The sequence below is a fragment of the Aristolochia californica genome, unplaced genomic scaffold (genome assembly GCF_029961685.1).
Source record: "Aristolochia californica isolate CCGP_79_NKW_82.1479 unplaced genomic scaffold, dmAriCali1.0.hap1 SCAF_5, whole genome shotgun sequence".
NCBI lineage: Eukaryota > Viridiplantae > Streptophyta > Magnoliopsida > Piperales > Aristolochiaceae > Aristolochia > Aristolochia californica.
This window is the reverse complement of record NW_027182214.1, coordinates 1264123-1283272: the sequence shown is the minus strand read 5'-3', so window position 1 is coordinate 1283272 and position 19150 is coordinate 1264123. Positions and strand designations below refer to the sequence as shown.

Genomic DNA, 19150 nt, shown 5'->3' with positions numbered 1-19150 from the left:
AACAGCATAAATAATTGGATTAATAAAGATTTAACACATAAAAATTATTTTTAGTGATACCAATAAAATTATAATAAATTTTAAATTAGGGCATAAATATAAATTTAAAAATATTTATTTAATAAAAGTAGGGCCTAGCAAATATAAAATCAGAATATTAATTTTTTAAACTCAAATTAGAATAACAGCTAGAAGAAATAAGAAATAGTAATTCAAGTGTTGAAACCCTGCACTTTGAGCAGAAGAAGAAGACAGCCGGGTGGGTCCTCCGGTTGACGCCGTTAATAAGAGCGCGCCGTCGCCGCTCTCAATTTCGGATTTTGAATCCTTGAAGGACAGATCGGACCCCAACTCCCCTTCTAATCGAATTTATGCCCTCGCCATTGCGAGCGCTTTTTGGCCCCCCGTTGTCTGTACCTCTCCACGCTCTTCCTGTCTCCCCTTCCCCCCCTCTCTATCACTCGCCCACTCCTTTCCAAAACAGTCGCGAAAAGCCCTAGGTTTTGAGGATCTAGGGTTCATCGTCAATCGTCAATTCCCGTTCTGGTCTGTACTCTTCTGCCTCGATCAAGGGTTCAGAGGCGGGTCAAAATTGCCTCTTGGATGGAGGGGTTCATGGGTTTAATCGGGATGTGATTTGTTGTTCGTGGGTTTGGATTAGCTGTAGTGTTTGGACTATGGAGGGGAAGAGGATTTCTGTGAGTCCTCGGCCTTGTTGTGGTCGGCGGATCCTCGCGAAGAAACGTCCGCGAGTTGATGGGTTTGTGAACAGCGTCAAGAAGCTTCAGAGGCGGGAAATATGCTCGAAGCGGGACCGGGATTTTAGTATGAGCAATGCTCAGGAGAGGTTTAGAAATATACAGCTCCAGGTTGGTTGGTTTGAATTTTCATTGATTTTCGCTCTTAGTGCCTGGCTTTTTCTCAAGGTTTTTACTGGCGGGATTTAGTTTGTTCTATAGGTTTTTGCTTTTGGGTTAGAATATAAAATCTTTTCGAACTCAGTTGGAATATATAGTAGTTTAGATTGATTTCTTGAGGTTTTGACTCGTATCTGTTCGAAATATTGTTCTTGAGAATTTGTCAAAGGGGACAGTGCTACTTCTCCGTTGGGTCGAAATATTTGAGATTTACGTGGGAAGAATTCTACTTGAAGTTGAAAGCTCAAACTTATATTTGTGATGCATGGAAACTGATTTTTTTGTTTTTATAACGGGAGGTAAAGCTTGATATACTTGAACATCAGTGCGATGAAGACAGACGTGCACATGCTTTTATTGTTGCTTGCATGGCAACTTAGTGAGCATAGAAAAGGAAGTCATATGACTAGTATTCCTAGTGTGAAGTCTTGAGTTCAAGTCTCACAAGGGTAAAGGGTCTCAACATTCAAAAAAAGAAAAGAAAAAGAAAAGTGTAAGTTGCCTGACTAAAATTCCTTTTGTGAGAAAACTTCCATGTCTAACTACATCTGCACGCGTAGATCAGTTGCTGAAGGGGAGGATGGGGAAAGGAAAGAGGGAGAAGTCTTCTGATAGGTGCAATTAGGTTCTTATTTATTTTAGTAATTCTCGTCAAACTGTGGGAACATGAAAAAATTGAAACCCTTGCCCCCATTATTGGTCTGATGCAATCTAAGTGACTGAAATGTTTGATATTCCTTTAACCACTACAAGCAGGGAAATTCTACTGAGAGAATATGCTATAGTATATCTGGGGCAAATCGAGAAACTCTTTATATAGTGCATGTAATGTTAGGCATTTTTCTTGTTGTTAAACTTTCTAAGCTCGTGTTACAGGAAAAGATGTCTTGCAAATTCCTCCTTCAAATAAATTTTGTGCTTCATGCAGTGTTTGCTTTATCTTTTGATATCTGGAATTTGCTCTAGGAACATCCTAGATTTCCATTTGCATGATAACTTGTGCCTGTGCCTTCAGGAGGAATATGATACACATGATCCAAAAGGGCACTGTTTCCTGCAGCTGCCTTTTCTTAAGAAAAGATCAAAGATTATAGAAATTGTAGCGGCACGTGATATTGTGTTTGCACTGGCACAATCTGGTGTTTGTGCTGCATTCAGCCGTGGTGAGTTATTAGATTGGGTAATTTTTTGCTGTGCAGCATATGCTGATGTTTCTGAATCCATGTTACCCGATTTGCTTGAATTTCTAATTGCAGAGACAAACCAAAGAATATGCTTTTTGAATGTGAACCCAGATGAGGTCATCCGCAGCTTGTTCTACAATAAGAACAATGACTCTCTCATCACAGTTTCTGTTTATGCGTCAGACAACTTCAGTTCTCTGAAATGCAGAACAACTAGGATAGAGTGGGTGCAACTTTTTCTTTATTTTCCTTCTCTTTCTCTCTCTCATTGTAGTTTGACAGCTATTCCATGCTTCTGCTGAATGATTTAACTTTTCAAATTGATTTAGGTACATACGAAGAGGTAAACCAGATGCAGGGTTTGCTCTATTTGAATCAGAGTCATTGAAGTGGCCTGGTTTCGTAGAGTTTGATGATGTAAATGGAAAAGTTCTCACATATTCAGCACAAGACAGGTAGATATTTATCCATTGCATTATATTTTATGGATCTTAGAGTTTGGATGTAACTTGCCTTTGTTGTCTTCTGTATGTAGCATATACAAGGTGTTTGACCTGAAAAACTATACAATGCTCTACTCTATATCAGATAAACACGTCCAAGAAATAAAAATCAGGTTTGTTTCTTTCTCTCATACTTTCTACTTATATTTTAAGGTTTGTACTGTTCTATTACTTTGGTTGCATAGTGATATTTGATACCATATTAATGCCGTGTGAATAGATTGTCATTTGGTAACTTTTTTGCTACTTTCGTGGACACCTACTAGCAGGCAGATAATATGGTCTGAGCATCATTTTTGGGTTTCTTGCTTAAATTGATTATATGCATGGCAAACATGTAGGTCTTTTGCACACGGCATTTTTTAGGTATCTTCATGGTGTGTTACGCTCTAATAATCCACCTGTTATCCTAGGAAGGTTCAAAAGATCTTATGAAAGATTCATGTCTCAGTTCATCGATTTGGATAGATATTTATATTTGTTAGTTGACACCTTTTTTGTATAAATTGTATCCAATGTTCTCAAAATTTAATTTAAGTTGATTAAGTACTGTGAGTAAGAGTGTACTTTTTCCACCTGGCATTTGGTTGTCCTTTTTGGTTATCATTGAGTTTATGTAGCTGTGATTGCCTACATGCAATTGTTTTACTTTCTTCAGTTGCATGTAAAGCAAATACATGCATATTCATGTTTATGTTAGATGTTCTCGTCCAAAGATTTCTCATCATAGTGAAAGACTAGCTGTGTTGAATGGCTTCTTCTAATAGAGTAGTTCCAGGTTTTATGGCTTCTTCTTCATGTGACTTTAGAAGATTTGACATTTGTCTAGTCATTGTCTACACTTGAGAATTTCTTGAGTCTTTTCTCTTAAATGCATTGCCACAATTGAGGTTGACCACAAATGGTTGCTTGTTTCAAAGCCTGATGCCCTCTACTGTAATCGATCATTGCTTTTTTTTAATGGTTGTTGATGTAGACATATCTTTATACTTGAGAGTGTAGGCATATGACATATGAATTAGCACACCAAATTGGAATAATACAGTTTCAATGCTTTCTGAGCCTTGAGCGCTTGATGTGAGGTAACAACAATGCTTTCAATGCCTCTCTTATTATGTCAAGGAAGTTCTTACCTTTCAGTGTTATGCACTGGTGTGAATTGCATTCTTAGAGATGGTTTAGGTGTGAGGGCACTATTTGAAAGATCTGTTCTTTACTGATGTTTTCTGGTGTTTCCTACTTGCAACGGAAGCCTATTAGTGAAGATTCTTTATCATTTAGAATGTCTGGTTTGACTGGTTGGCTACCGCTAGTGCTTGAAAATATTTCAGTCCCTCTTACAATATAATGTTTGTAGGGTTACAATCATGCATCATAACATAAAACTGCTGCTTCTGTTGTATAGAAAATCAGCGAAGATGTCTTAACTTTTAACTTCAACATTGAGATTTGCAATTAAAAATAAATTTAGACAATTTTGTAATGTTTAATTTTTTTTTTTTCTCACGGTTCCCTTCCTTTTCCTGTGACAGTCCTGGCATCATGTTATTGATATTCACTAGAGCCAGCAGTCATGTACCTCTCAAGATTCTATCTATTGAAGATGGTACTGTACTAAAAGCCTTCAACCATCTCCTCCATCGAAATAAAAAGGTGGATTTCATCGAGCAGTTTAATGAAAAGCTTCTTGTCAAGCAGGAAAATGAGAATCTCCAAATTCTTGATGTAAGCATCTCTTGTTCATTTTATTGGAAATTAGAAATATCTAGTGTGCAGCTGACATCCAACCTGTGAGGGTTGCTAAGTTTTCAAGAAGTAAAATATCATTTCTGATCTTGTGTAACGGCATTTCCTGTAGGTCCGAAATGCTGAGCTGACTGAAGTTAGCAGAACAGAATTTATGACTCCATCGGCATTCATATTTTTGTATGAAAATCAGCTGTTCTTGACGTTTCGAAATCGGACAGTTGCTGTGTGGAATTTTCGTGGTGAACTTGTGACATCATTTGATGATCACCTGTTGTGGCATCCAGACTGTAACACCAACAATATATATATTACCAGTGATCAAGACCTTATAATTTCTTATTGTAAGGCAGACGCTGATGATTCGGCTATGGAAGGAAATGGTATGTGTGTATTAACTTTTGTATTTGATTTTAGGCCTAGCTGGTGGGAACTTTTGGTTGCTCTTATTAAGACTCTATAAACTGAGTTAGGAGATTTTGGTATTCATTTTCATGTGAGAAGAGAGCAGTAGTTTTCGTTTAGGAACAACTAGTATGTGAGAACAGAACTATTGCATGGGTAATATTTATCATGCGCTACATATCCTCGAGGACTGCATACTTATTAAACATTTATTGTTTTTGGCCAGTTGATGTTGTTGCTATATAACTAAAATTGTTGTGGACAGCTCTACCAATTGGAGACTGTTTCTATCTATTACTGAATCCTGAATTTAGCTGCATTTGGTATTTGGAAGCTCTTGTCGGGTAGTTCTCATACTGCTACTTGTTGGTGCAGCTGGGTCAATCAATATCAGTAACATTTTGACTGGAAAATGTCTTGCGAAGATCCGTGCTGGTAGCAGCAGTCCTAAGAATGTTGAAGAATGTAAGCCGTCAAAGCGGCCAAAGAATCAAAGAGTCAGAACCACGGTTTCGGAAGCTCTGGAGGACATAACTGCTCTTTTCTATGATGAGGAGCGGAATGAGATCTACACTGGGAACAAACAGGGACTTGTTCATGTATGGTCCAACTGACAAATAACTGACCGCAGCATGCCACATTGCTAATGCAGCCTTGTTTACTCGTGGGCTGGACTAGGCGTATCATTTACTCTCGGCAATTGCCGGCACTGTATCATGAAATGCTTTTGTTGTAGGACCTTACATTCTTTTTTTCTTTCCCTCTCTTCCTTATCATTTCTCATTCATTACATTGTTCTGCCCCTGGGAGAATGGTAAAATATTTGATAACTGTACCAAGTCTATTTTGTCTGGGAAATTAACAGGAAGGATACTAAGATGAAGAGACAGGGAAAACCAGTAGAGGTGTTGGAAAATTGCTGGGGAGGGGAACATGTTCTGATGAAAAATATGTAAGGCAAAACAGGGTCTGGGATGATAGCCAGCCTGCTCTTGAATATGGGTCTGAACTGCAGCCAGACCAGAAGTGTACCATTTCACTTAAGGTATTTGATCTACTGACCTGACCCTTTAGACAATGATGTAATGATTTCTCAAATAGAGGAATTCCACCTGTTTGCTTGTTTCTTTCTTTTACTTTGGTGTTGAAATGTTAAGTGAAGTCTGTCTCTCCTCATCATAGATGGAATTGTTTTTCCTTCAAATATTGCAGCTCAAACTGCAAGAATGTCACCCATTTGATAAGGGACTATTATTGTCTCGACTAAGGAGTTATCTTCATAAGAAAAGGCTATATAAATTATTTACTACTGCTTTTATTACTTGTTTTTTCTATAATCCTTTGTGTTGTGACCCCTCTTCAAATCATCTTTTACATTTGTGAGACTTTTTACTCTTTTATAATATCCGACTTGGATGCATGAAAATACAAGGTTCGAACTCGGCTCGATTCGACTCGTGGGCTAAGTTGGAGGAGACTTAGCCCAAAACAAACCGGTCAAAAGTTTTGCCCATTGCCTTATTCTATGGAAAATTTTAAAAAATTAAAAATTAAAAATAATTATAGTATTATAAATTGCGAAGAAAAAAGTCTTAAATTCAACCTATAAACTTAACAAAGTCTAGATGGGAAATAGAAAATATAATTTATGATTAATTTAAAAATCTAATATAACTAAAGAGGCAAATTCTACCGTTAGTAATTTAATATTCAATATAAAAAATTCTCGAAATTAAAGGTATTTAGTATTTTACCAAAAGTGTCACATGGGGCCGATGCGGCCAATGTCAACCTTCCAACAACACCTTAGGTGCCATCTGCATGCCACCATCGAATCATTCCACGTGCCGGAAAATTAACCCCGCCACGACATTAAATAAAGTAATTACCACGTGGAAGGATGAATCGGTCATTGTAAAAAATTCTAAGGTTTTTTGGGTATCCTAAAAAAGGGATGTTGCTTTTGCGTCATCTCTTGTAAGGAAAGCATGTCCCTGACCGACGGCCAAGGAACTCTTGCCGTGGACAGTACTTCCCGTTTGATCATCGAGGAGTGGACGGTCACGATGATAATATAACCTACGAGGAAGGACCCACCGGGTCGCTTTCTTTTCACTCAATCAGCTTCTTCCAGTAGACGCGTCTGCCTCTCCCTTGCGGGCCCACAGAGGACTAAAGCTTTACTTCGCCGCTCCTATCACGATTTTTAATTTAAACAGAACCGGGGCCAATAGTTTGAACCGATCTGGTCCGACAAAGTTGACCCGCTACCGCTTTACCTTCACTTACCCTTTCACCTGAAAAACCCAATTTATTCTTTATCCAGGAAGATTCCCTGCACTAATAGACGAAATTACCCCCAGTAGATCTTTCCAATTATCAAACCTAAGGAGCTTTTCGTCATTTTGGCTGATTCCGCTACGGACAATGATTTTTAGTACCTTTTAAAGTAACAGTACCGGTGGTCCCCCCACTTTCCAACCAATCCATCTTTGAAAGTACAACCCTACCCCTATCTGATAATTATAATTTAACACGAACCCGTCTGCCCCCTTTGTGATATTTAAACGCTGGGCCCATTAACTGAGGGCGTTGTTGTAAATGTTTTTAATGAGAAACTGAGATAGTGACAAAACGGACGATGCACGTGTGGGAAAGCGCCGAGCTCTGCCACCTGTCGGTGAGATCTGGGGTAGCCTGCTCTGGTGGGCCTTTTTTACGCTTGCCGTGTTTCGTCGGCTCATCATTCCCGTCGCACGGGGAAGCGGGTATATTTTACCTCTGTGCCATTGTGTTTAATTACTAAAATGCCTATTACGGGTTTTTTTGAAAAGTTACGTCAAATGACTGTTGTACCCTTACTGAATTATAATGTAAATAAATTATAATTATGAAAATACAAGAGAAAATATTCAATTTTTGGATTCAGAATTTTATTTTTATTTTTAATATGTGGTATTTTGACCAATTTCCATAAGCATCATCTTAAAAAAAAAAAATATATATTTATACATATATATATATTTAAATATTTATTTTTAAAAGTTTAAAAACTAAAATTCAATGAAAACTTTAATTAATGAGTATTATTTTATTAATAACTTAGAGAACAAATAATGGCCTTTTCGTAATTACCCAGCCCAACCAAGGGTTTCATTAAATTACAATTTACTCCCGTCGTTGTTAAAGGGGCAATTTCGTTAACAAATAATTAATGCCATAGAGGATTCCCGCATCTCTGACAGAGAAATCCAGAGCTAAAGTTGTAAATTTTCTCAATTCCATGGGCCGTTTCTCTCGACAGCTGTTGCCGCACTCTACAAAGTGACTATGAGTAGCAGCTAACTTCACTGTGCCTCCACCGTCTGTTCACACTCTCTCTTTTTCTGCCTCCAAAAAGAAGAAAAAGCCTGCAAATCCGAACTTCGCGTTTGCGATAAATTTTAAGAGGATCTGGTCGCTGAATGCAGTGGAGGCGTCTTAATTAGGTAATTTTTCTCGTTTTTTTTTTTATTCTTAGTTTGGTGATGCTGCATTTTTCCTTGTCCGATGAGATTGTTGTGATCCTTGGTTTGAATCTCGCTGTTTTGTTTTGGTGAGAGGAATGTAGTTCAGGTGTGGAAGTTTTGTAGTTTTTTGAGTTTTGTGTTGTTTTTTAGCTGTTTTTTTTTTATGAATTGTGCTTGGATGGTGTTAGAAACGAAGCTTGTTTGGAGAAGGATTCTGGAAAGAGCGTGGAGTGCGGGTTGTCGGATGGTTCTGTTGTGTGAGAGAGTTGGCTGATGAGTAGGTTGATGTAGCGTCGGTTTCGTGCATTTGGAGTGAAAAACGTGCGCGAAAAATGGCAGATTTGACGGTTGCGCGTCTTGATTCGAGTTGTAGTAGCTTGATCTGAGTTTTTTTAAGCTTGGAGCGGAGCGTCAAGGTATGGTTTGGTTATGAAGAAGGTTTAATTCTTCATTTAGGAAGTGAGACGAGCGGAGGGGTCTTCATCCACTCTACATTGGTGGAGTTGGAGAAACCTCTACCTTCTGCTTGAGTGCGCTTACTAAAGAAAGTACCTCAGAAAACAAGGCATTTACTTGAGGTTTCAAGACACTGGCTTTAGCTGATTTATGTCGGCTTTTAGTGAAAAGTGCCACTTCCCGTCATGCAAAGCGTGTTTTGAGAAATTCGATTTTTTTTTACAAGTTCGTCTAGCCGCTCAATTCGGCTAGTACTGTTCTGACAGGTACTTGCTTTGCATTGGATTTCTTGGAAGTAGGATTTTCTGGTTAACTAGAGATTAATATACACTAGAAGTTAGCTCATTCTGAGCTGGGATTTCGAATTATTTTGTTATTGTTTAGGACACATATTTTCATGTGTCACCTTTAATCAGATTCAATCAATCATAGTTGAAGTAGACCCATTTTTTCTATTAATTGAATTAGATTGCATGTTTTCTCGATCATGTTCCTCTAAAATAAATAATTTTATATAGCATCTTGGTTTAAATTAAACCGGGATTAACTTATTCTGGCATGGTCAAACATCTTTGGAGTAACGTGATGATTTTTGCAGTCATTTGCAGTTTTCTTCGTCTATTAAATTTTTTTGTTTTCAAATTTGTGTTATCTGTTACCATTTGTTGGTTACACCCTTTTTCTGAACAGTTTTTCCACTGGCTTGACTTATTATTTTTCTTTTTCAATTTTTTGGTTTTCTTATTGTATTCTTCCTTAGTTTATTTGCTTACTATTTATTTATGCATTTATTGCTGTGTGTGTGAGTGTGCGTTTGTGGTCTGAATTTAAGCATGATATTGTTCAGATCTACTACAATTTTGGTTTTAATAAAGTTCTGAGAAGTCCCATTTCATCAAGATGTTCTGAGAAATTGACGCTTGTGACTGTTTTAGTTCATATCAGTTCAACATGAAAAAAATCTCAATTCAAGGCATAAGAAGATGAGTTTGTTGATATTGTTATTCTTTCCTTGTCTAGTGTTAAGTTGTATGTGACATCGCGGTCACTATGGTTGGAAGAATAGATTCAGATGAACTTCTGGATTCTGCAACCTTTCAGATTTCTCCTGTTGAAAATAGGTATCTCCGGTGCCTCTTATATGTATATGATATGGCTAATTCTGACTTGAACTGGAGTCAATGGCATGTGAACTAACAAGCTCCAATTTTCTTGATTTGCATTTTCTTCAATTATCTGCTGCAGATATGAGGTGTTGGTATGCTCTAAGGGCAGAACTGAAAGGCTAGATTCTGGGATCTTAGAACAGTTAGTAGTACATTTACATGCTGTAAATTTTGAGGGGTTGGGCAACAGCGTCAAACTCGAGCTTCCTGAAGGCATCAGAGATGCATTGTGGTTCAACAAGTCCACTCTTTCCAGGTCATTGTTTCTAATGTTATTCATCAATCTATTTTTTTAAAAAAATGTTATTCATCAATCATTGGATTCCAAAAAAAGCATAAGATTAAGTGTTGGCTCCTTCTGCTGGAAAATGAAATAAAAAGTGTAGTCTCTATCTTGACAGGTTTTTACACATTGTTGGTGCTCCACAGTTGTGGAAGAACATGAATGCGATATTGGATGAGGTGTCTCAGTTGGAAGAAGCCAGACAATTTCATCTTGGACTGTATACTCAGGTAATACCTTCCTTTTAGCCATCCTTGGTTCTCTGTAATTTTAATTAATTAATTAATTATTTTTTCCTGAATGTAGGTTTCTGTGATCTTTGACATTAACTTGTTATCTTCTATATCAGGGTCCACAGAGTCATTCACAAAATGGGGTTACTGGTATGCAGCATATCTCTGCTAAAATGAGTGATGCGATACATAAAGCTTGCATTGTTGCTGAGATTTTCTTTTTTTCTTTCCCTATACCTTTGCTATTTATTATTGTCATTTTGAAGTTAGTGATTATTTTCATATTCTCATGGCCACATTCTTTGGAAGTAGGATTGCTCCAGATGAGCTCCTGAGGAGTAAATCTGGATCCTATGCATTGCCTTGTGAACGAATAACTTTTGTTAGGTAGATTTATTTTGAAGAAAATCTGTCACAGAATAAAGGAAATTGTTAAATTTTATTATTAGCATTTGCAGGAAATGGAACTAGTGTTCAGTCCCTCCAATGACGTAGTTTATGTTTCTTCTCTTTTGTTTTGGTTAACTATGTGACCTTTGTTAAAGGTCTGTTGAAACCATTACGCTAAAAGGCTCGAACCTTGTAGGAAAGCAACCCCACGGATCTTATACAAGGACTGGCCTGGTCGATACAAACACAAATTCCAACACTCTCCCGCACGGGAAAAACCCGTGGACAAATTCACCGGAAAAACCCGGGACAAACTCCTGGAAAAACCTAGGACAAATTCACCAGAAATACCTGGGACAAAATTCGGTGGGAGCGGGACTCGAACTTGGGACCAACCTGCTCTGATACCATGTTGAAACCATTACGCTAAAAGGTTCGAACATTTTAGGAAAGCAACCCCACGGATCTTATATAAGGACTGGCCCGGTCGATACAAACACAAATTCCAATAAGGTCAAATGGTAGAATATTTTGTTATACATATGTCTATATTCTGGTTATGTTTGTGCCAAAATTGTAGCTGTCTGGAGTTACAAATAGGTCTCTGTCAAGAGATCTTGGATAATACTGATTGTACTAGTGGTTGTCTATCAGTAATGACTGGAAAGTCTTTAAAGAATATCTTGACATGCCATATGTAGGAAAACTTGATTGAAATGCATATTTTATGTGTACTGTCTGCAGGTTAAGCTTTTCAATTTTATACCTTCTCTCTAGCTTGATTATCTTCATGTGTAGTCCACGTGAGGGCAATGGACTGCTATAAGCAAAGTAGGCCGTATTCTCTTTCTATCTATGGAGTCTAATGAGAAGTTTTATCTGTTAGATAGCTAGCTGGTCAGTGTGGTTCTTTTCAGCCAATTGGCTCCGTGAGACTGGTTCCTCACTTGTTACCCTCGAACTTGTAAGCTTCTGTTTCGCTATATCCACCTTATCTGCCCATGCTGAGTCATGTCGAGTCTATTGCTGCTTCTCTGAAATCCGCTGAAGTATAATCCTTCTCAGTTTGCATGATTAAACCAGAAAATTGTTCACAATACCAAAAATCTTTGAGTTTTTTTAGGGAAATCCTTGAGTTCACTCGCTAGTTGGTTTAAATTTTTCATTAGAGTTATTTCATTCACAATCTCCTCCTTCCAGTACTCTCAAGCGGCTAGAAGCATAAGTTCTTTCTTTATTGTGGTGGTGAACCATGACGGCAAACATTTCGATTAAGACAACTGACCTGTTAATCTGAATGAAATAGTTATATGCAATTCATTAATGCACTCACCATATGTAAATAATTTTGCCATGGAATAACCAAAAATTAATGTAATCCTGATATGTTGTTTTTTCTCCCTGTTATACAGTATCATACTAATGTCCTGTTTTCTGTTGTCGGTTCCAAATGTGATAATATATCGGAGTTGTCTTGGCTATCTCTTCATCGTGTCCTTCTTCTATGGCATTCTCTTATTAGTTGGTTCTTTTGGATTTGCACAACTTACTGTTTGATGTCTGCCTTTCTGCAGATAGCAACTATTGGAAAGAGAGGGAAGCATCACCAAAGGTAATTTTGCCCCCAACAATTTTATCGTGTTCACATTTTGTTTTTTATTTTAATCACATGGTAAAAACTTACGCTTGATTCTTGATGTCTTGGACAGTCTGGTGTCTGCAAGGTGTTACCTTATGCCACGAAGTATGTTCTGCCTGTCACCATTAATATGTGAAATAGGATCCCTTCACCTATCTTATCAAGATCTTTTACATGCAGGAATGAGCTTTTGCGAGCGATGGAGCTGAGACTAACAGCATCAAGAACAGAGTTGATTGCTGCACTTGAGCGGGCTGCAGGTGCCACTTGCTCCATTGAACAAACTACCTCCTTAAATGAATTTGCTAGGCATTTTGGAGCGACAGATATAAGGTGACTTCCATTGATTCTGCTGCCTTTGCAATTAGAATTGTTTTTATTTAGATGGCATGAACTATTAGAGAAATGGCATTTTAACTCTCATTGAGTTGCCACAGTAAATCTTATAACCCTGTTATGACTAATTATAGTGCGTCTTCTCTCCTTTCAGAAATCCTTTATCCAAGTACTTAGCACTAGGCTTGAAGAAGCAACCTACTGAACCTGTTAACAATGACTTCATATCTCCACATCATTTGCACGACAACTTTGGCAATACAACAGAGGGAACACCAATAGATTTGCTAGTTGACAAGCCTGAACATGGGAAAGCCTTTGTTTTTCCAGCAAAAGTGGCTGAAGCGGAGCACCGGAGCTTAACAGAGAGTGAAGAGTCTTCAAGCTCAAGTGAGGATGAAAAGTCCAATGTGGAAAGGAGCAGGTCCCTTGTAAGATCAGCATCACCCAGAAGATCTGCATCCCCAATGAGACGAGTCCAAATTGGGAGGTCTGGGTCTCGCAGGGCTACTGCGATTGGAATTAAGAGCCTTGGTTTTATTCCAGCCAGGGAGAAGCTGTTTTCTAATAGGAATGCCATTGGCAACAGCAGCGAAGATGAAGATATTGACCAGTTTGCAAAGAAACCTGAGAGCACTGTGAGGAGGATGAGCGTTCAAGATGCAATCAATCTGTTTGAAAGCAAACAGAGAGATCAGAAATCTGAATATCAAAAGTTGACATCTTCTGCAGAGATTAGTAGCACTAACAAATTGGTGCTGAGAAGATGGAGTGCAGGCATGGGTGATTCTTCAACCCACTCTGGGGCAGATATCTGCCAAGGGGCTGGTGTCCCTAGTACTGATGATAATTTAAAAATCGAATTGCCACAGAGTGGTGATTTGCCAGAAACAAATGTGAGATCTGACGTCGTTGAAATAACTGATGTAGTGGATTCCTCAGCAGCAGATGAGAAGGTCTCCTTTGAGAATCAGGATTTGGGGGTTGTTGGGTCTGTAGAGATACAAAATAAGGTAACAAATTCTGTAGAGTGGACACGTCAGAAGGAAGCTGAACTGAATCAAATGCTGATGAAAATGATGGAGAGTAAGCCCAATAGATATGGAGTGACAAAAACAAGGAATGAGCAAGAGGCAATTTCTGGCGAGAGAAAGGGACGTTTTTACGATCATTACCGGGAGAAGAGAGATGAGAAACTTCGAGGAGAGAATGCTGGAAAATGTGCCCAGAAGGAGGCCCAGTTCAAAGCCAAACATGACATGCTTGACCAAAGAAAAGCTGAGATGGCCTCAAAGAATGGGGCCAGTACTAGAAAACAAGATTCTCCTAGTGTTTCTAGAAATGCACGTAGAATGTCATCCCCATCAGTGGGCCCCAAAAAGGAATTGTCTTCTAAGCCTGCTGGTTCGACGAAAGCTTCAACAAAATCATCCTCTCCTCTTCCCGCGACTCGCAGGTCGTGGCCGTCAACCCCCTCACCAAGATCCGTTGCACCATCTTCAACAAAAGCTTCAGGGACGGTCCCCTCTGCTGGACCTGTACCAAACCGTAGGAAATCCCAAGGCACACCATCTCCAACTCAGCTGGCCACTAAAGTGGAAAGAACAAAACCAGAAGATAGGAGCTTAAAAGTGGACCGGACAGGAATGAAACAGAGGTTGAAAAATCAAGATGGGAAAAAACCACCATCAGTAACTAAAAACGACAAACCTACTAAACCAAAAAACATGTCAGCTTCTGCAGATGATTCGGTCACAACCCCTGCCAAACCTAGTTTCTACAACAAGGTAACCAAGAAAGGTAGTGTGGTTCCACTGGAGACGAAGCCATTCTTGCGTAAAGGCACTGGTATGGGCTCTAGCATTGGTGGAAAGGCAAAAACCTCTCAATCTAATGAACCTTCCAAAAACAGTGGAAATATGGTGCAGGACTTGGGGAAGGATGTGGTGGTCAATGGAGTAGCTGAGTTAGCAGCTGAGACAACAAATCAGGTACCTGCAGAAAACCCAGTTGCAGCAGAAAATGATGAGTTTAATTTACAAGTTCCTGTAAATAATGAACCGACATGTGAAAACAAAATAACTTCTGAAGTATGTACTATTGAGTCTGCTGATACACTTGTAAAAACAGAAGACTTTCCTGTTGAGATCGAACCTGATGAGCACTGTGGTATCGCTGCCTCTGCCTGGGTGGAAGTAGATCCCCCTGAACTGCCTGAGTTACATGATAATGGACATACCCCTCCAAAGATTGTGACTCCAGCAGGTATGGTCCCTGTCACAATATCAAGCCCACGTGTGCGTCACTCCTTGTCGCAGATGTTGCAAGCCGAGAATGGGGATTCAGAAATCTTTGAATGGGGAAATGCCGAAAATCCTCCAGCCCAAGTATATCAGAAAGAGTCACCTAAAGGACTCAAGAGGTTACTGAAGTTTGCTAGAAAAAGTAAAGGTGATGCAAATTCAACTGGGTGGGCAAGCCCGTCTATATTTTCGGAAGGAGAAGATGATGCAGAGGAAGCCAAAGGTGTCAGTAAAAAGCATGTAGATGCACTGCTGAGTAAGGCTGCTTTACAAGCGAAGGGCTTTGGGCAGCACAAGACCCTGTACAGAGGTGGATACGATGACAGAAGTTCAGACCGGGCAATGGGCATGGCTTGTCATGAAATTGAAGGAGGTATTCAAATTGCTGGTACCCTTTTATTCTAGTCCTTAATATATATACCTTATACACATATACATGTTAAAATGAATGGATACTAATGAATAGATGGAAAATTATGCATCTTATGGATACTAGAAGTTATAACAATTTGTTTCCTTGAGAAAATGAATTCTGTAGGAGAAATTGTTCACCAGAATGCCTTATTTCATTCGTTAAATATTGGTTTCTAACTTAACTGCAATTTTTTTCTTTTTTTTTTAACAGCTGAAATGAACATCACGAACCTTCCCGTCCAGGGGTCTAATAAAAGAGGGCAGACCTCAACAACTACTGCCACGAACAAAGGTTAGACAACCTTGTAAAATCTTTCTCTAGTTATTGTCTCATGTGATATAACTTGTCGTAAAGGGGACTTTGGCTTTTTTGTCTTTTAGGAACACGGTCGTTCTTCTCCCTCTCCACATTCAGAAGCAGTAAAAGCGAGACAAAGCTTCGATAGTGCCAACCAAATATTCAAAGTTAACTACAAATTCCGTATTCAAATTGAATGATGTCACTGCCTCTTTCTGGCCTTAGTAGGTGATGTTTGCCCAAGGCGCCTGTTTTCTAATATGGCTTTCTAGTATTTGTTTTCATTTGGTTTTGTCATATTCCTATAAGTTCTCCTCATAATATGTTGAATTTCATCTGTAAATACAATGCATCCAGAATTTTCATATTGACAGTTAATTACAGCTTGAAAAACAGAAACCATTCTGCGTGATTAGGATGTAAAAAAAAAATATATCTAATAGAGACATGAATTTAGGCCATTTAAATCTGATTGTGAAGTTTCATCAGAGATAATATTCAGCCCTCTATGTTTTCCTTCATTCCTGCTGCAAAAAAGGAACTGCTTTCGAATCAGAAATTCCAGATGCAGTCCTAAACATATTACTGGTATGTTGAAAATTCATTCTCTACCATGTTTAGTTTCTCTATGGACAACTGTAGTGCCTTTCTTTGTGAAAAATTGGTATTATCATCATCCTTCCGTAGTCCCTGGCTTTCCTCTCCATGGCTTAATGATCTGGAAGGAGCAAAGCAAGCTCTCATCTACATTCATCAGTGCCCCAGCATTGTTGAATTCTCCGCAGTAATTTGGTGCCGAGAAGATTGTAACCAGCTGCCTTTCTGCGAAGAACTCGTATCCATCTTCCACTACCTGCAAGTCAGGTAAATGATCACTTTGTATCCAACCATCTATTTCCTTTCATCTGAACTGTAACAGGAAATTACTTTTGATATAGTGGCCTTAATCATCTGTTCTATAGACTGCATTTACTTTCTAAAACATGAAAACCCATGTTCACGATTATATACTTTTTGAATCCGTGACAGGCGAACTTATTGGTGTCATCATCAAGAAAACACTAAAGCAAACATAAGAACAACACACCATGAAACCATGACAGGGAAACTTTTGGATGAACAGAAGCACTACCCACAACAAGTAAAAAGCAATTTCTGCTTCCATATAATATGGGAATTCATATCTTAATCATCATAGGGCCCTAAAATTTTGTTCCTAATCACCATGATTGAATGTTAAAGCTTTGTATTTTATATGTTTTTCTAAATGGGTCGAGTCTGATCTTTCAACACGATCCGTTCTGTCTTGATTACCATTAAAGTTTGTAAGAACTGTATCGCCCACAAAATCAGATAATGTTGGCCGATACGTGAAACAAGTATCGGCGACATCAAGACTGTATTCAAATATCAGTGCAGTGAAATGGAAGGGTGAATACCTGATGAGCTCGGCAGACGAGATCAAGATCATGCTTCTTCAAGAACTCCTCCACCTTGTCTGCACCAAACGTGTACGAGACGCCTCTGTCGTTCTCTCCCCACCCTTTAATTTCCCTATCAGGATCAGCCCAGAGGAGGTCGCACAGCAGCCCCTGATCCGGCACGTCCACCGGCCTCTGGATCGCCCGTATCAAGTCCAGGCTCTCCAGCTCCGGCGACAGGCCCCCGTGCATGCACAGTATCTTGTCGTCTATTACCGCGGCCACAGGCAAGCAGTTGAAGCAGTCGGTGAAGATTCTCCATAGCCGTACGCTGAACCTACGCTTGCACTCGTCGTAGAACCCGTAGATTCTGTTGATCGACGCGCATTCGTGGTTCCCCCTCAACAAAAAGAAATTGTCTGGGAATTTGATCTTGTAAGCCAGGAGCAGGCAGATGGTTTCGATGCTCTGTTTTCCTCTGTCGACATAGTCGCCGAGGAAGAGGTAGTTGGACTCCGGCGGGAACCCGCCGCATTCGAACAGGCGGAGGAGGTCGGAGTATTGGCCGTGGATGTCACCTGTTCATCCAAAAAACCGCACTGTTCACACAACCAGGAAAAAAAGAAAAAAAAAAAAAAACTCATCCCAAACTTGATTTAGTTTACACACCGCAGACATTAATGGGTGCCTCCAATTCCAGTAAATTGGGCTGGCTGAGGAAAATCTCCTTGGCCACGAGGCAGAGGTTCCTTATCTCTGATTCAGTCGGCTGAATCCGTTTCCCAATTCTGCTCTTTCTGCTTTCCAGAAGCTTCCCTATTAGATCATCCAGTATCATTGCATCCATCTGATGCTCTTCAAGAAACCAGGAACTAATTTCTACAAAAAAATTAATCAAATAGAAGACAAGAACAAGGATGTAGGTTGTCTCCCGGGAGGAGATACAGGCGAAGAAGAAGAAGAGATTCCAGCACAGAAACTGGAAATAGTATTGGATTTCTTCATTTTGTCGCTTCACGATGCCCGGCAACGGTGGAGATGGATGGAGACCCGCAAGCTCTCTCTTCCCGTTTCATCCGCCTTTATTATCTATGACCCAAATCGAAAAGGAAAAACCTCCTGCCGTCCTGCCTGCAATTGAATCTCCATTACTAACCCAAAACTATACAGTTAAGAATGGAAAGCTACGATCACTCTGTGGTACAAATCCTCTACCAGCATTTGATTAATGGCAGTCTCATACCTGATTAGGTCCCAGTTCTAATTCACAAACAAAGCAAAGGTTAAAAGGCAATTCAAATGAATATCATTAACCACAATCACCTAAAAGATTTCTAGTGCTTCATAACCTAAACTCAGGTTACTACGTCTACCCGTGTGCATATCAAAATTCAATCCACTATGTAAAAAAGGCTAGCTAATAGCTTGAAATCAAATGATGCTAAAAGTCAAATTGTAGCAATTGCTATCAACAATCTTTCAACAGCCAACAAAGCACACTAACTTAGATTGGTACATTTTAATTGAGCTCACACAAGCTAATTGAGTGAGTTAGGGATGCACAAATTTGCTTCCTAATAGGCTGATTTTACAATAATTACAACAATAATGGAATGCACCTAACTTTGGTGATATTAACAATGAGAAAAAAGCTCAAAATTAATTTGAATTTGTGATTTCAAAATCAATATTTTGATGAGATATAGCTATCTAAATGCCCCAATCGAGGTTGTAAATTAAATTAATTTTTCCACCTATCCTAATGAAGCAAATTAACAACTTGCCATGGCAATGACTGGCTACAAATGAGACCTTTCTTTATTTTATTTTAGATATGAAACAAAAAAGAGGGAGAAAATAGGGGAGTCTTAACAAGGTTTTCTTTTTTATAATATGAAAATACTTTTTATTTTATATACGAGAAAAAAAAAGGCTGGATCAAGGTCA

The 19150-nt window shown here is 39.0% G+C and overlaps 3 protein-coding genes across 3 annotated transcripts; 2 read left to right on the top strand and 1 right to left on the bottom strand.

Annotated features, from left to right (window-relative positions):
* The first annotated feature begins 412 nt into the window (after positions 1-412).
* On the top strand, positions 413-5542 carry LOC137966506 (uncharacterized). The gene is made up of 8 exons (XM_068813145.1): positions 413-869; positions 1933-2080; positions 2174-2324; positions 2431-2556; positions 2637-2717; positions 4137-4329; positions 4463-4733; positions 5131-5542. The coding sequence occupies exons 1-8, from the start codon at positions 678-680 to the stop codon at positions 5367-5369; spliced, it is 1401 nt and encodes a 466-aa protein (XP_068669246.1). The 5' UTR covers positions 413-677; the 3' UTR covers positions 5370-5542.
* A 2577-nt stretch (positions 5543-8119) lies between these two features.
* On the top strand, positions 8120-17079 carry LOC137966740 (uncharacterized). Its single transcript, XM_068813442.1, has 12 exons — positions 8120-8243; positions 9741-9841; positions 9966-10142; positions 10288-10399; positions 10519-10552; positions 12367-12404; positions 12502-12536; positions 12612-12764; positions 12922-15443; positions 15696-15776; positions 15866-16646; positions 16812-17079. The coding sequence occupies exons 2-11, from the start codon at positions 9771-9773 to the stop codon at positions 15928-15930; spliced, it is 3288 nt and encodes a 1095-aa protein (XP_068669543.1). The 5' UTR covers positions 8120-8243; positions 9741-9770; the 3' UTR covers positions 15931-16646; positions 16812-17079.
* On the bottom strand, positions 16456-18111 carry LOC137966741 (serine/threonine-protein phosphatase PP1-like). Its single transcript, XM_068813443.1, has 3 exons — positions 17873-18111; positions 17222-17781; positions 16456-16635 (listed from the first exon to the last, which is right to left on the bottom strand). Exons 1-3 carry the CDS (start codon positions 18048-18050, stop codon positions 16456-16458), a joined length of 918 nt encoding a protein of 305 aa, XP_068669544.1. The 5' UTR covers positions 18051-18111.
* Between the last annotated feature and the right edge of the window lie 1039 nt (positions 18112-19150).